The sequence below is a fragment of the Camelus ferus genome, chromosome 23, assembly GCF_009834535.1.
Source record: "Camelus ferus isolate YT-003-E chromosome 23, BCGSAC_Cfer_1.0, whole genome shotgun sequence".
NCBI lineage: Eukaryota > Metazoa > Chordata > Mammalia > Artiodactyla > Camelidae > Camelus > Camelus ferus.
The window spans coordinates 470,460-488,377 of record NC_045718.1 but is presented as its reverse complement, the minus strand read 5'-3'; the positions used below and the strand labels follow the sequence as shown (position 1 = coordinate 488,377).

Sequence of the window (17,918 nt, the reverse complement as noted above, 5' to 3'; positions counted from 1 at the left end):
GCTGTTACCCTGGGCAAGGATCTAATACAGCTCTACTGGGGAAAAAACATTCTTTTAGCCTAGTCTTTCTTACTCTTTCACATAACAAAATTAAATTTTAAAAATCTTGTTTTTCAGGGTATTTTGAAATCTTACAAGAAAGATCAACAACGATAAAAACCCCAAAAGAAAGAGCTACAGTCTTCTTCAGTCTCAACAGTGAGGAAGACAATCCTTTGTAAAGAAACAGATTCTAAACCCTTGGACAGAAAGATCACTGATTAGAGACATATTCATAAAAGTCAATATTTACCTGATTTTTTGTTGTTTCTACTTTGGTCTTCTCCTTTGACCCAGATGTTGGCATTTCCTTTGTATGCCCATCAGGAATGTATATCAAAATGCACGGAGCTTCTACACAACTATACGGACTAAAAAGAAAATGAAAGGACAAAAAAGCTTATTTGAACAAAATTATCCGAACAGCAATTAAAACTGAATTCCTAGATTAATTCAATGGCACTCTGTTAATGCTTTTCAAAACTATAAATAAGTAGTACATTCTCTTATGCAAATCAGAGGCTAATCAGAGTAGTTTAAAAACAATAAATACATAAATAAAAACTGACAGTGCTGATTATAAACTTTCAATTTATGAACTTTTATAGATATGAATGTGCTAAGTCCAGACAAATGTACATCTACTCTGCCACCAGAAATGGCAATAGTGGATGTTAATGGTCTCACTCTTGACTTAGAGGAAATGCATCTACATAATGACCTAATCTGCTTATAAGCAGAATTTCTGTAAAACATATATTTTATAAGAATTTTTCAATGCTACAGGGTACAGCAAAATCCAGTGCCCCTGAGACTACTCATAAGCAAAAGATTTTTTCCAATTTTGTGGTAAAAGCCGCAGAGTAAAAATAAGAAGAGAAAGAATTCAGTAACAACAGAATCTTACATATTTCTTCAATATTTTTTAATATGGCCTAATTGAGATATAATTCACATACCAAAAACTCCACCCTCTGCAAGTACACAATTCAATGGCTACGTAAAATAGTGCAATCATTACCGCTACCTAATTCTGAAACATCCATATGACTCTAGAAAGACACTCTGTACCCTTTACCTATCACTTCCCAGTCCCCAAACCCTCTGGCCCCTGGCAACCACTAATCTACTGTGTTTCTTGAAACTGTCTACTCTGGACATGTCTTTTTATTACTGAGTTATAAGGACTCTTTATTTATCTTGCATACAAGTCTTTTATCAGATATATGTGAAAATATCTTTCTCCCATTCTGTGGGTTGTCTTTTGACTTCCCTGATGGTGTCCTCTGAAGCACAAAATTTTAAAATTTTGATGTCGTTTAATTTATGTATATTTTCTTTGGTTGTTTATGCTTTAGGTGTTATATTTAAGAAAGCATTGCTATGGTTACAAAGATTTAAACTTATGTTTTCCTCTAAGAGTTTTATAGTTTAGCTTTTACATTCAGATCTTTGATCCATATTTGGGTTAATCTTTTTTACATGGTATGAGGTAAGGGTCCAACTTCACTCTTGCATGTAGCTGCTGATCTGACACCATTTGTCAGAAAGTTCAGTAATTCTTTCAGAATAAACTGAGAACCTACCCTCTTCTGTGCATTACTCTATTTAGTACCACCACCACCACTACTGGTATTTAATGAGGCCTTAGTAAGTACCAGGCACTGTGTTATGCGGTTTACATGCATGATTTTTTTTGATTAAAGGCAATATGACACTAAAATGAAAAAGAAAAAACAGTATCTGCCCTTAATGAATTCTAGCAGTGGAGACCAAACAGACAGACAGATACAACAGTATGTGATAAATATTCTGAAGAAGAAAGTCCTAGATGCAATGGGGACACATAGGTTGGGTACCTATCCAGATTTGAGGAATTTAAGAAAGCTCTGGAAGAAGTAACATTTGAAAGGTTACCAGATGAAGAAAAAGAAGTAGGGCCATTCCATGAAAAAGCAAGATGTTCAAAAGCACTTGATGCCTTTGGAAAGCCCCAAGCAGTCCAGTATCTTGAACAGAAGGGATCAGGGACAGGTCAACCACAAAAGGTATGGCTCAAGTGGGTGGAGGGGCCATGACATGAAGACTCTTATACGTCAAACTAAGAAGTTTAGATTTTACTTTGAAGCTGACAAGAATTACTAAGCAGGGAGGAAATGTGATACAATTCTTTCTTTGAAATTTTTAGACTGGTGGCCATATGAAAAGTGGATTAGAAAAGGGCCAAACTGGGAGCAAGAGACGACCGTAGAAACTATTTTGGCAATCAAGGAAGAAATGTGTAGGACCTGAAAGAAGGCAGAGCAGTAGATGCACAGAGTTTTGTGAACTAGGGAGGCAGTACACACAAGGCTGACTGCCTGGAAAGGAGGATAAAGGAGAAGAGCCAATCAGAGATGGTACCGAGTGGCCTGAATTTTGAAGTTTGACGTACTTGAAAGCTATCTATTCAGAGATTTCTAAAAGGCCTTAGTTAGATTCACGAGCCTGGAGCTCAGGAGTGAGGTCTGATCACAAAGTTAAAGAGATGCAATAAAAAATAGCAGACAAAAAAAGAAAACCAAGAGAAACAAGAACATAAATTTAGAGACAAAGTTCTAGTAATTCTGTTACTTTACGGTTTAAAAAGAACACACAACTTGTTATCATCCTCTAAATGTACCTGCTGTACTATTTATATTCTAAATTAGATCTAACTAAAATACACTACAAAGAAAAGGTAACAGTAATAATTTTTACCCAAAGATAACACTGAAATTTTTCCTTTTTGCTTGGACCACATGAAGATGAACAGTAAGATGGTTTAGTTTTGGAAATAAAATGTGTTAAAATTATGCTGTTGCAAAGTTATCACTTGTTATAGTAAAGTCTAAAATAATAAATACAGAAGAACAAATCAAACTGAATAGAGAATTGTAGGTACAGCATTTTAGTGAAAGTTCAATTTTTTAAATATTATTTCTTGTAAGAACTTCAAGCAAAAAAAAAAAAAAAAAAAAAAAAAAAAAAAAAAGAGCTTCAAGCACCATCCATAACTGCTCAGTCACAATGACTTACCTAACAGGTTCATAAGGCTGATCACATATGAAGAAGCCTCTTCTCTGGAGCTGTATAATGTCTCCTTTCTTCAGGTCCTTAAGGCAGGGATCCCCCAGCATTAGTTCTTCATGCTGTGAAGATGACAGGACACAAAATACGTTTTCTTAAAAATCAGAGCACTAAAAACAACTCTCAAGTGCAAGCACTTTTTGTTGTTTGTTTGGTTTTTTTGGAAGGGGAGGTTTGGGGACGGGAGGTATGTTTCTTAAATTTTTACTTATTTTTTAAAACATTTTTTGGGGGGAGGTAACCAGGTTTATTTATTTATTTTTATTTATTAATGAAGGTACTGGGGATTGAACCCAGGACCTCGTGCGTGCCAAGCACACGCTCTACCACTGAGCTATACCCTCCCCTCACAAGCAGTTTTTCCAGTAGCTGTAATATTCCTATTTTAAATAGATACATTAAAAACTTCACTAGTTAAGCACATACAGTAAGGCAATAAGGCAATGAAATATCAAAATAATAAGTATTCATGTATTTCTAAAACTTAACATTTATAAACTGACAGGCTTCAGGGAACTTTTAACTAACTTGACTGGTGTCTCTGCAGATATAAAGTTTCCCACCGCAAGCATGAACTACAGTGCAAGCAGCACAGAGACCCAGCTGAAAGGCACGCTGGCACAGCACCTGTTAAAGCACGAGGGCCCCAGAGCCAGGACGCCTGGGTCTGAATCCCAGCTCGGCCCCTGCCTGCCTGTCCTCAAGCAGGTGACTTAGCCTCGCTGTGCCTCAGTTTCTATCATTTGTAAAATGAAAGTATTTCCTTTACATCATTTTATAACAAAAATCTAGCAATCTTTTCCATTTTATCTGAGGAAACAAATACTTGAAACTAATTTTAAAAGTTCTAAAGAAAGGCTTATACAACAAAGAAGAAATATGGTGTCTTTTAGAAGGCTACCTTACTGTCCTTGTTGACATACTGCTTAAAGTCCTCGTCTTTTCCCAGCACGGGCTTTGTGATCAAGTGCTCGTAAGTGACACAGATTGCTGGAACAGGAAGAGCACGTGCGGTCTCTGCAAGCCACGTGATCTTAGTGGTTTTCTTGTAGTCTTTGTTCTCCAAGTTCAGTTTTGCATCGAGAGATACAATTTTTCCATCTGCATTTCTAGAAATAAGATTGAGAAGTGTTTCAAGAAAATAAACCATAATTGCCATAAGTGCATTACTTCGTTCTGTATCTGTAATAAACGGAGAAGGAATTTTCTTTGGAAAAATTTCAAGTCAAACATTTATTTGAGAGGCTAATCTGTGCCCGACACATTCTGGTTAAGGGATGAACGAAGGGTAATCCTTGCTATCAAGACAGTAACAGCCCACAGGAGAGCACATCCACACACAGCTGATGGAGAACGCGAACATGCTGGCGAATTTTAAAGTCACCTGCAGTAAGCATTAAAAATCTAAAATACCATATTTTAAAACATTTAACAACCACTTGAAACTGTATGTACTGACTGGACAATTGAGATTTCAGAGTTTACTAGATCAATCTTAGCATACTACGTCCCATTTATGTAATCTTAACAAACTGGTAAGTGCAGCACACTGTAATAACTGGAAGGTTCATACTCATCACAAAACAATTAATTTTAAAGTAGATTTTAGGATAAAGAATGTTTTATATATATATACAAATTTTATCCAAAGGATCCTTTCACCAGGCAATTGTATAATGAGAATTACATGATAAAAAGGGAACATAAAGCATTAAAACGATATTTTATATATAACATAGTCATTTTCAACATCACAAGCAAAAGACATTCTGATACCCTATTAATAAATTGAAACATATATGGGAAAATATTTAATGTTCCAGAATTTGCAGCAACTATGCCTGGGCAGATTTACCAGTCAGCAGCATTTATGGCTCTGAATTAGGTAATTTTTAACAAACAAATAAACACAAAAGACTTTTCTTCCATATTTATTTGATGACAAACAAAAAGTTCTTACTTGTGTATTTTAGTGATGTTGATGTTGCCCCAATTGATAAACGTGACCATCTCGCCCTCTGACAACGTCTCTGCATCAGCACCTTCAATGAGGACTTTAGGGCTGTACCACACGGGCTTCAAGCCAACGTCGGGGTTCTGATCGAGGAGAAAAGAGGAGACGGTTGCTTGAAACAACTTCTTGGACCCAGGATGCAAATTTATACATTCACTCATTTTATTGCTTTACAAAAACAGAAGTCATCTTTATTCGTCTGAATCCTGGCTCTGTGACACTGGGTCAGCCACCTGGCCGACGATGCCAGTGGAGTTATATGAGGTGGTCTACCCATGACACTGCTTCTGGCCTAAAACAACCATTCCTTAGTGTTAGAGGTAGGAGTATTTTGTCTCATAGTGTCCCTCTGACCAGAATCCACTTTGCTAACCTCAAAATCTCATTGCTTGTGCAGCAAAGGAGAAAATAAAGTCATTCCTCATCAGTGGCTACAGAACATTATAGGAAGGTATGTCCCCTTTGCAGAAAATGGTAGACCTTTCATATTTTAAGAGACAAATTTTGAAGATAGTAGTATACATGTATAGAAAGATAAATTTCCTGCCTTTTCAGTATGTATTAATAGGAAGAAAAAAAAAGAGATCTGGGAAATAAAAAGAATGTTATATTTGTTAAATTTCACATGTTTGTTTGGCAGAGATTTAAAGAAAAAAGTGTATAAGGAGAACCTTTAAAATAAATGTTAAATAGCATGTGTTTAATAATTATTCACTGAATGCACCCAGCATTTGAGAAAAATCAGTATGTTGCAACAACTTATGCTGCGCTCAAAAGAAAATACTGACAGGCTAAAAATGGAACATTTTGTGAGGAAAATGATAACAAAAATTCCAGAGATCAAACTGAGTAATCACATCATTATTTAAAGTGTTTCTTAATCAAACAGTTATTTAATGATTACCTAGTCTTCATAATTACTTATTCTTTAACTGTGAAGCTATGTGACCACAACTGTCATCTTAACAAATAAGTACTCTTAAAAAGTTTTATTCTCACCATTCACTTTAAAACATTAAGTATGCTTCACCTGCAAGCTAACTGCAGTGGGTGACAGGACACATCAGAAACCACCATTCAATTGCTTGAACCAATCAGATGTAAGATAAAGGCAAAGGCAAATCAATCTCACACACTCACACACACACACACACACACACACACACACACACACTCTCTCTCTCTCTCTCGAAATCTCATTGAAAACAAAGTGTTTAAAATTAAAACATAGCTAACGTCATACATAGAAAAGCAATCATATAAGGCTACAATGCAGAACACTTATAACTTCATGAAGCACAGTATCTTATGTGTGAGTCACTCTATGAATGTAACATAGTTATGAGAAACGTTATGAGTTCATTTATTGGCCTACTAGTCTATGAGTGAGCTAGTCTATGGACATAATCTTCATTATATAACAAAAATATTTACAGACAACTCACAAAGCTGGAATAAAAGGATCTATTTTTGCTTCAAGACTACACTGTTGGCAGGAATGTAAATTGGAGCAAGCACTGTGGAAAACACCATAGAGGTTTCTCAAAAAACTAAAAACAGAACTACTATATGACCCAGAAATTCCACTCTTGGGTGTATATCTGAAAAAAACAAAAACACTAATTTGAAAACATACATGCACCCCAATGTTCACAGCAGCATTATTTACAAACTGCAAGATACGGAAATAACCTAAGTGTCCATCAATAGATGAATGGATAAAGAAGATGTGGTTTATATATACAATGGAATACTTATCAGCCATAAAAAAGAATGACATTTTGCCACGTGCAGCAACATGAATGGACTTGAAGGGCATTATGCTAAGTGAAATAAGTCAGAGATAAGACAAATACTGTATGATATCACTTATATGTGGAATCTAAAAAATACAAAAAAAAATTAGTGAATAAAAAAAGCAGCAGACTCAGATAACAGAGAACAAGTAAGTGGGTATCAGTGGGGAGGGGAAGAGGGGCAATAGAGGGGTGGGGGAGTGGGAGGTAAAACTACTGGGTGTAACACGGGCTCAAGGATGTACTGTACAACATGGGGAGTATAGCCAGTATTTTGTAATAACTGTAAATGGAAAGTAACCTTTAAAAATTTTATAAAGAATTAAAAAAAATAGTATCTAATCCTAACAAATAATGTTGAAGAGAAAATGATCCTGAACCATGCTAGAGCCACCCAGGCCCATGCCCCCTTTGACTATCCAGCTCCTTCATTCAGAGAGAGAGCAACGTTGGTGAAACTGGAAGGTCACCTTCGGGTGTTTGGCTACTTCCTTCATCTCCTCCTGAGCCTCAGGGACGTTCACCGGGATCACTTCTTTCTTCAGTAATGCAACATATCGTGGAGCCACTGGGTCAATAACCTACAACAAAGGCATCCTTGTGTTAAAACATTTATGCATTTTTTAAAACTTTATGAAAAAAATTAGTAATAGCACAGGAATACTAACTGGCATTCTTTGTTACTGCATTTACTAATTTTTTGGTTTACCTTCTAATGCTTCTCTAACATTGAACTGTCAAGCAGAAAAAAGAAAAACAATCATAAACAAAGACTACGTGAAGGATTTAGAGTTCCTTTCCAAGAACTACTGACAAGCGAAAAGAAACCAATAGTTAAAATATAATATTAAAAATATTCTGAAAACAATTTTTAACTTCGGCATTAGAAGGAAAACTTATCCTGTGGGGTTATATAACAATCCTATGGGTAAATGTGACACTCAGTTTTGTCTTGTCAGAGAAGACCATTTTGAAGGAACAGAGCTGTATGTGTTTTAGTATCACTTTCTATATTCAGTGTTAGGCAACAAATCACCATCAAAAGCAAAATAGCATTAGGTCACTATAATAAGGCAATTCTACAGATTAAAGGTATTAACAAGATGTTTCTACTGGTCTGCATGCTATATATATATCTCTCTCTATATATACACACACATACATAAATATATAGGGACCACTGTGTTCCCAGGACCTAGCAAGGGCCTGGCACATACAGGTAATCAATCCATACTTGCAGATTAACTGGAGGAATGGTAGTATTCATTACAATCTAACCTTCTCTACCTCCAAAACAGCAGTAGCATCCCCTTCCAGATATGATGTATTTTTCTCGCTTCACCGTTCAATTTAAAATGATCCATGATGACCAATGACAACAGCAGTTCACTAAATAAAGTATTTGGAGGAAAAATGTAGACAGAAGCGAGTATAGAGTCTTATAACCAGGTAAAAGTAATGAAAGTCATTTCTTCCCATCAGAAGGATGCAAAAAATAGTGCTAATGGCTAATTAAACTCGGCTGTCTTTGTTTTTGTTTTGTACTGGGTTTTTTTTCTTGTTGCTATTGTTTGGTTGGGTTTTCTTGTTTTGTTTTGGTTGCTTTGAGAGTATTTTTCAGATTCTGATATTGTAGAAAGTTTGAATGAACTCAGAGAAGAAACCATGCTCAGAGGATCATTCATAAATGTTTGAAAAGCCATGAAACTCCCCCTTGACTGTTACTATTTATCTGTTCTATTTCATGCCAGTACTAAATCAGCACCAGCCTCTCTCTAAATTTACTATTTCATTCTTTCTTTCCTTGGAGTTTTAAATTCATTAATTCTTACTATTTAAAGGGTTCCTTCTTTCGGCTTCTACTGGGTTAGAATGAGCATAGATTTGATTTGTGACTACTCAGTTCCGTATTTAAGCCAGTAAGATACAATTTCTTCTTTTAAAGAAGCTAAAACTAAATGACCCAACCTGAGAAACTTTCTTCAGTGCACGGCAGCGCAGTTTCCTCAATTGACAAAGAGGGCAGGAGACTGTTTCTCACGCTTGACTAATTACAATAATCCCTCAGAACATCGGCTACCACAGTTTTTCAGGCCACTTACCCTAAAGAACTATGATTATAATGGTCTGAAATCTTGTCTAATGGTCTAAAAGTCTGGAAATCTACTTTTAACAAGCAGATGGTTAGGATCAGACAACTTTGGGAAATCTTGAATTAAAAGGTTTAAAACTCTTTTTCAGTTCTAAAATTGTACAGTTCTAAAAATCTCTGGATCGGTGGTTTTAAATTTCTCCAGAGTCCAGAGACTCTTCTTCTGAAGGTGAGGGTACTGCACAGAGACAAGGGGATTAAGAGAACGTACGATACTAGATGTAGAGCCCCAGCAGTCTTCCCTGGCTGGCTCCAAAGCCCTGGCGGTCAGGCCTTCACACTTCAGGCAGTTTAACAGAAAGTCCTCTGAAAATACTGTCTAACCCAAGAGATAAGATATAAAGTAACTGGTATGGAGATTTTCAACTAACTGGCCCAGCCAGATCTCCTACAGTGAGGCTCAGCTGACAGAGCCAATCTTCCTCTTGGGACTTCCAATAACTCTTAGTCCCCTGTGTTAAATGCAAGCAGATAACCAATGCTCACCAGACATCTGAGAAATGCCTTCAATATCAAAGAAAAAACAAAATAAACAACCTGGAGGAAAGAGATGTTACAAGAAAAAAACATTATCGATAATATTATAACTGTGAAATAGGAACAGGAAGTTATTTTGAAAATTCAAAGCACAAATCTTGGAAATGTGACAGCACAAATGAAAAACTCAACAGAAGTTGAGAAGACAGGGCTGAGGAGATCTCCCAGGCAGTAGAGCCAGAAGATGAGATGGAAATCAGAGAAAATAAAATTAGAGACAGTCCAGGAGGCCCAACATGTGCTCAAGAAGAGTTTCAGAAAGAAAAAAGACAACATAGAAGAAAAAAAACAAAACAAAACAAAGAAACAAAGAATTCAAGACATTTTCTCAGAACTGAAGGCATAAGTTTCCAGACTGGAAGCCACATGTTCTTCCAATAAAAATGGATGAGAACAGACCCACCCTAAGGCACATCACCATGATATTTCAAAGCGAAGAGGAAGGTAACATACAAGGTCTCAAAAATCGTCATCCCCTCCATGTTCCCCTTCTCAGAGGATATAGTACAGCAAAGCAGAAAGGTAATAAAAAGAGAAGAAAGATCCAGGAACCAGATGTTCCATCACAGAAGCAAAAGCAAAGAGAATTCCCAGGACGACGAGGAAGATTGACCTGGGACGACAGCTGGGCTTCCGAAGTTAACGGGCCACTCAACTGGATCAGATCTGAGTAGCGCCAGAGGCCCCGGCAGAGATGTTTCCAAGACGAGCTTAAATATCTGAGGCAAGTGAACATTTCGGTAGGAAATTCAAACAACTTGTGAAGACTTTGAGACAGAACCATGAAACTAAACAAATGAGGGCAACAAAACCAAACCAAACAAAGCAATTAGCTACAAGAAAGCCAACAAGTTATGAGACAAAGTAAGAGACCTAAATCCTCATCTTCCATTGTGGAAAGTCAACTGATGATGCCTAAAAATAAATAAATAAATAAAAAAGTAGCAACACCCATATCTCATTTAGAGACATGGCAATAAACACCAAAAGACTTATTCAAAAGAGCTGAAAATGATTTATGTAGGGAGAGAAAATAGAAGGAAAGAAGATGGGGAAATATTCTGTTCATCTTACTAGAAGCTATAGAACTATTTGATTATAGTGCAATATAATTCATATATTTGAACTAAGTGTATGTGTATAACGTCATTAAAATTTAAAACCTTTAAAAACTATATTAGTGAAAAGTGACACCAATGTCATTAACTTTGCCTGTATTTATTAGTAACAGCAGCAACAGAGAGAACCAATTAATACTTTCCTTATGTATCCAAAAATTAACTAAACACAAAAGACTAAAATAAATTCAAGACACATGCGAGACAAGCGACTATTTTTTGAGGCAAGGCATCAGCACAATCAAGCAGCAATACAAAGAAAAAAAAAGAACTTACAGAACACAATCACAGAAACCATAGTTCAAAACATGGCACTTTAACGATTTGCCTTATTATAGTGTCTAAGCGTCTGCTTCCAATTAATAATTAACAAGGTCAATATGCAGTATTCCTCATTTGACTTTTATTTAAGAAACCGTTTTTTAAAAGCTAGATTCAGATTCAGTAAGACACAGGAATTATACTTAATAAGCCTTCAATACAATTCAATGAAACATGTAACTTTAAAACCCTATGTCCTCTCAGGACACAAGGGAACATCAGAATGGAGTTAGCCAAATCTTCCCTCTGCCACTAAGAAAACTAGAGGACATTTTTTTAAAAACTAGGAATAATGCATTTTCAATGGGTTTGTTTAAGCAAGTCTCTTACAGAAATGTGATTGTGCTTCAAAGCTGTATAACATCTCAGGTTATAACATGTAATATGCTAAAAGCTATTGCTAAGTAAGGCAAATAAAAGCAGTAAGTAATACCTTCTTACAGAGAGCTCGCAGCTTGAAAGCAGAAAAATGAAATGCAAAGGGTTCAAAAAAGATTTAAGGAAAAAACTGTTACCATTCCCCATAACTCCAAGTTTGTTTGTTTTAATCATTGTTACTTGTTTGGTATAGTTAACAGGCTTAACGCAATTTATATATGTTCAAAAAAGTAAAACATTCCATTTTCCTGAAAATCTGCTAAATTACAGTATTCTTCACAAAATTTTCTCTACCATGAGCACACTAATGAATTCTTCACGTACTCTACTACGTAGGAGCTAGGCATGAGAAAAGAGAGTTGACCGAGAGTCAAAACACGTACCTTCTTGTTAAATGCCCAAATTTTGTCCCATTCCATGTTCACAACTGAACGTGAGGAACCCTAGAAAAACAATAATAAAATGGCTTAAAGGGCAAGAAGTATGGCCTAGAATACTTTCTTTAATTGAAGCATGTTAGAAAATAACCCAACCAATATTTGCAAGTTCGTTTCCACTGGAATTTAGAACTTAAGTATGCACAAACTAATCTGGTTACCCTGAACAGTTAAGAGTCAACGGTCATATATCTCACTGGGTAAAAATACCACAGTTGTCTCTGTCTAACCCTAGCATAGGAGTTTTAAGACACTCTCAATTTTCCACTATTATAAACAGTACAACTCACCTGAGCAGCAATAAACTGTTTCAGTCCTTCAACTGTCATCCCTCGCCTCAGGACACCACGAACTGTAGGAAATCGTGGGTCATCCCTGGGAAACAGGGAAAGTCTTAAGTACCAAGGAGAGTTCTTTAATGTGTACAGAAAGAACAAAGTACCTTACTAAATAATATTGTATTCGGTTTGTTAAATATGTGGACTAAGAGCTGGTTATAATAATCAGGTACATCACAGTACCAATGAGCCCGAGTTCACAAAGAGGAAAACTGCTTATTAATAAAATGTTACTCAGTAAAATATATGCAATACTGGAAATAGCAAAAGCACACTGGAAAAAAAGACACAAAGGTGACATCTTCAAATACAGAAAACTGCATGTTACAACATTATCCGCTTCTATTTAATAAACATTCGAGGTCCCTATTCTACATATGACCACGAGACACAGGTAAGTGATGGCTATCCTGTCGTTTATGTACATATATACTTTATAAGCCTTTTGGGCCATGTAAAATATACATGTTGGTTATTAATATTCTGCAGAGATTTGCAAAATTCAGTAAGTTTGCAGTAATACCCTTTGTATGGGGCCCAAGATAAACCTGCCCTTTATCAAGCTCAGCTCCACAGTAAAAAGTCTAAAATTACATATCATTCAATATACTTAGTATGTATCACTATTATGTGATGGTAATATAAACTAATATGCGCATTCTTGTTAATTCAGGTAAAAAATATATTCTTAGACTTAGAAGCATGGTGAAGTATCTCAACAGGTTTCCTTTACATGAATACATGGCTATAAGGTCATTTTAATTGTTATATTCATCTTCCTCATAGAAATCCTATTATAGGCTATTAATGCGCTACAGAGATTTTCAAACTTTTTCTAGTCCCAAATATGGACTCCATCTTTGTGCCCAAACAATGGCATTCCATATTCGCAGCAGTAAAACAAAAGGGAGCAGTACCTGAGCAACTGGATGAGATAAGGACAAGGACCAGAAACCCTACAGGCCCACCCACTCCAACCCCTCCCACTCATTCTGACCCAACCCCTCAAGGCAGTTTAAAACTTAGTGCTACACCGTGTCCTCGCTTCCTCTCAGTTCTAGACAACAGCAAACATACCATCCATCTACTAGTCCTTCGTTGACAAACCATGTGAGCTTTCTTTTGGAAAGCACTGTGTTGTTGAGATTTAGCCGACTATACTCCCAAATATAGGGTTTTCTTATGCCTAAAGCTTCAATAATCCAGTAAAATTGCTCATCTCTGTCATGGTATTCTGTTGTTCTCAGGGCATGTGTAACACCTTCAATGCTGTCCACTATGGGGCAGGCAAAATCATATGTAGGATAAACACTAGAAAAAAAAGGGAATATTTTGAAAATCAACAAAGGATTGTACCCTTTTCATCTTAGATTAGGCATTATAAGCAGCAATACTAATTTAAAACATAGTTCTTTACAAGTTAAGAATTTCTTAAGAACCAACAGGTGTTTTGACTCATAATACTCAAAGCACATTAAAACATTATAAAGATTTTGAAGACAATGAATCAGTTACATATTCAATATTCAAACAAAAAAGCAAATCTGCAATTTAACAGACAAATGGATACTGGGACAGCAAATTCTATAGTCTTATCTCTAATGGCCAATGTATATCATGGTAGAAAGCAACAATAATTTTGAGGGAATTTAGCTTTTCAATATCTTAAATAGTTTTACAATCAAGTAAATCTCCAAGTTGAACACTTCTGTAATTATAAATGCATTCTAGAACAGAGTGTTCCCATCTCTGACAAACAATAGGAAACAAAATTATTAGATTAAAATTCCATTTAAAATGGACTACTCTTAAGTAGTTTGTCTAAAATAATGTACACAACACATATGCAGTTTTCATATGAATTTTTAAAGAATACTATTGCATTATGCCTTCTAATTTTTAAGACAGAATTTCATTAAGACCCTACTGCACTATGCTTTGCAATTTGATACTGAAAATGTGTACTCAAATTCACTTTTCTAAACATTCAAAATACTTGTTTAGTAAAACAGGGTGCAACTATCCTGTTAAAAATGAAGGACATAAATAATGGAAAAGAATCTGAAAATACTTATGTGTATATATACATATATATGTGTGTATGTACGTGTGTGTATATGTATAACTGAATCACTTTGCTATACACTTCAAATTAATATTGTAAATCAACTACACTTCAATAAAGATAAAATTAAAAGAAAAAAGGAGAAAAATGAAGGATATATATACACACACACACACGTGAAGTGTTTTTCTACGTACAGACACAGACACACACGTCTGCAACCTCAAGCTTACAGAAAAGTCACATTAGCTCCCTAAGTAATTTGCAACCACCAGTCTCTTCAGAAGTTGTAATTCAGCACTTGTGTGTAGTAGGCTCCTTCAAAGTATATGAAAATATACTCTGTGGTTACTTTATGAATTAATGGCATGGTAGGGGGGTATTTAAAGAAAAAAACCTGTTAACCTGAATGAAAACCCACATGGAAAACTATCTGAAACTAGAAAAAACACAGGATACTCTCTTATGTTATTTATATTTAAATTTTCAACTCTATCACATTTATGAATCTACTATGTCTAGCAGAATTGAAGTTTACGACAGGAAGAGAAGTATTTTCATCTAAAGATACACACCACAGTACACCTAATCTATACATAAAAAGCAACTTTCAGCAGACTCAAGGACTTTTACAGACAGAAATGATCTTAGAAATAATCTAGTATAACCTTAACTGATAGGTAACATCCCAAGAAGCTACAAGCTTTAAGTTTACCGACAGCCAGCTAACCCCCAGGTAAACAGAGGTCCAGGTCTCCTGACTAGTCTGCATCTACTCCCTACTCCGCGTTTACAAAGAGCATCAAAGCAAAAGCACAGTAAGCCGCCCAGCATAATGAAAGAGATGCACTTACTTGTATTTATTTCCAGTTTTTGGGTGTGGCTGAATTTTGCAGCGATAAAGCGTGGGGTCCCTCATGCACCCATTGTTACTACTCATGTCAATTTTTGCTCGCAAACAACAGGACTGACCCAACTGGCTTCCCTTTTTCATTTCTTCCCACATTTGTAGATTCTTCTCAATAGCTACAAAATGATGGTTATACTATAGTTTATCTTAATGTACTACTAATCTGGCTGCATTCAAATTATTTTAAGCCTTATAATCTGATACAAATTTTCAAGATCTGATTTTATATTACAAATACACTTCACTTGTTTAAAAATACTGTAATAGTTCCAATATCTGATACCCAGAGTACATGGCATTTTTTTAAAAAAATGAAGTTGTCCCACAAAACACTTAGGAAATGTACTCTATACGAATATTTCAGAAGTCAACACTTCTCACTGATGTAGTATTGATGAAGGGTACATTTTCCCACTACGGCAAAACTGGCCAGCTTCTCCCCCAGCTCCCATTCTCACCCCCACCACCTGGATCAAATTTAAGTGTGTTTGAAGCAGAAGCATTCTGTTCCTTTGCCACCTCATGCCCAGGGGACAGACCTCTTTGGCCCAGCCCAGGTGTTAGTGCTGCAGCCCATTCCCGTCTAAAGAACACAGCTCACGCTCAGAGCCTAAGCCCATGAGCTCCCCAAAAGCACCTTCAGTCTTTCCAGTGGAAAGTAGGATACCCTTAAATCTGAAAAAATGAGAGATGATAGAAAACAGACAGTGATACAAGCTTATCCCAGGAAAAAAACTTCTGTATCCTCATTGACTATGGTCCTACCTATGTCAGGAAGGTACCTGCCCCATATGAGTAAGAAAGAACTGCTAAAAAATGATTCTCTGTGGAAACTACTAAAGATATGAAGGACACTTTACCTGCTCTCAAAGAATCAAGTTAGGTCTAAAAGTCCAGTGTTAACTACCTTTGAAAATGTAGAGAAACTTAAAAAAATAAAACAAAACAAAAAAGCAGACTTCCATAACGATGTGAATTTACTATACTTCCCAAATGTGACATTCAAAATTTAGATATAGTAGCTTAGAAGTTCTGGCAACATAATTACAGAATAAAAATAGCCAGATCCAGAAGCTCAGGGACAAGTAACGAATAAGAAAGATTATGTGTTTTTTCAAGTGATATTTCAGACACAGGGTAGCACCAAGCTTATGTGTTCTATTTACATTTACCCACATGCTGACAGGAAGATTTGGGTATGGGTAACATTATCATCAACCATTCTAACAGAAAAGTGAAGTATTTAAATTGAGAGAACTACAAAATGTCACAGAAGGAATCATTCAATGGCTTGAATGCAATCAAAAGACTGCAGGTAACAGGAGAGATGCTGAGGGCATGCACACTTCACAGGCAGGTGTGATGCCAACAAAGCAATAACAACGTAAAGATGACAGAGAAAAGATTTCTAAGAGATGAATTAACAGGAAACACATCCCCAAATGTTTCAAACCAGCATCTTTCACAGAAACCATTTTCTACTAAACACAAGAAAAATGTCAATTAAAATATAAACCACTAACTGTGCCTTACAGTTTTCCCTGTGTTTGGACTCTATCCTCTGCTCACGTTCCGCCTTCATCTGCTCAGCAGGAGTATCATCCACATAAGCCTTCCCTTCCTGAATGAGCTTCTCAGCATACTTCATTATGGTTTCAAAATGATCTGAGGTGTAAGTAAACTGATCTGGTTTGATATGCAACATGGCAACATCTTCCAAGATAACCTGCAATAAGAATTTAAAATGACCATCAGTTCATCTTTTGGATTTTCTGGTGAATTTTCAATCCTTGATACTGCATTTAGGCAAATGTAATAACACACCATCAGTCTTATATAGCCTGAAAATGGTTGTGGAAGTTGTATCATATTAGATCAGGAAAAAAAAAAATAAAGAGAGAGTGAAAGAGAGACATTCATTATACTAGCCTCTAAATTTTCAGCTGAAAAAGCTGATCTCATGATGCTTTCCAATTACTCTGGAAAAGCGGATTACTATCGGTCGTGCTGACAATTATTTGCCCTCTCTTTGAATACATTGCAGTGCTTCTAAATAGATGATATAAGAGGCTAGGAAACCTTCACATTTTCTAATACCTACTTAGTGTTTGCGTCATTCATAAAATTACATAACAAAAAGGAAACCTGCCTCTAGTGACCAATTATTTAAGAAATTGATACTTACAGGAAAATGCATCATTTAGGTAAATTCTACAACAATTGAGGAGGAAAAAAAATAAACTGAAGATTTTTGGTATGAGAACTCAAAATTTCTTGGCTTAGGTCTCAGAAAAGAATACACAGGTGAGGGAAAGAAGCAGCTATGAGAGTAAACTTAAGTTTATTTTCATACCATGAAGGTATCAGGTCACCGTCTAATTTTATTAACTTTACTGACAAAGGGTCATCACTACACCTTTAATTACCTTCTCAAAATCTTCCTTTTCTTTTTCAGGATTTGTGTCATCAAATCTCATGATCAGTTTCCCTTTAAAGTTAACCTGGTAGTGCTGGTTCAGAAGAGCAGCTTTTGCATGCCCAATGTGTAAGTAACTAAAACAAAAACATTTTACAAAGAAACTCATTAACATGCTTTTAACTAAATACTTAAACTTAACCTTTTTGAGGAGATGAGAACTAAACAAAAATCCTTTTAGTTGGTATTCCAGTCATATTTTATTTGCTAACAAGAAGTACTGTGACAG

General features: G+C 35.9%; 1 protein-coding gene and 1 non-coding gene across 3 annotated transcripts in view; both read right to left on the bottom strand.

Moving 5' to 3' along the window:
• The window catches only part of EPRS1 (glutamyl-prolyl-tRNA synthetase 1), a 56,115-nt gene that overhangs the window by 24,900 nt on the left and 13,297 nt on the right, over window positions 1–17,918 (bottom strand). Inside the window, exons 7-18 of one of the 2 annotated variants that reach the window (XM_032466746.1) lie at window positions 17,640–17,766; window positions 16,747–16,939; window positions 15,158–15,329; window positions 13,316–13,549; window positions 12,191–12,275; window positions 11,847–11,906; window positions 11,519–11,539; window positions 7,428–7,538; window positions 5,108–5,244; window positions 4,049–4,256; window positions 3,097–3,209; window positions 293–410 (exon numbers count right to left, since the gene is read on the bottom strand). In XM_032466746.1, coding sequence (XP_032322637.1) covers window positions 293–410; window positions 3,097–3,209; window positions 4,049–4,256; window positions 5,108–5,244; window positions 7,428–7,538; window positions 11,519–11,539; window positions 11,847–11,906; window positions 12,191–12,275; window positions 13,316–13,549; window positions 15,158–15,329; window positions 16,747–16,939; window positions 17,640–17,766 — 1,579 coding nt within the window. The remainder of the gene's footprint in view (window positions 1–292; window positions 411–3,096; window positions 3,210–4,048; window positions 4,257–5,107; window positions 5,245–7,427; window positions 7,539–11,518; window positions 11,540–11,846; window positions 11,907–12,190; window positions 12,276–13,315; window positions 13,550–15,157; window positions 15,330–16,746; window positions 16,940–17,639; window positions 17,767–17,918) is intronic. The other variant, XM_006188153.3, reaches the window with a different exon arrangement.
• On the bottom strand, window positions 3,420–3,491 carry TRNAA-GGC. The gene has a single exon. It is a non-coding gene; the product is annotated as a tRNA-Ala (tRNA).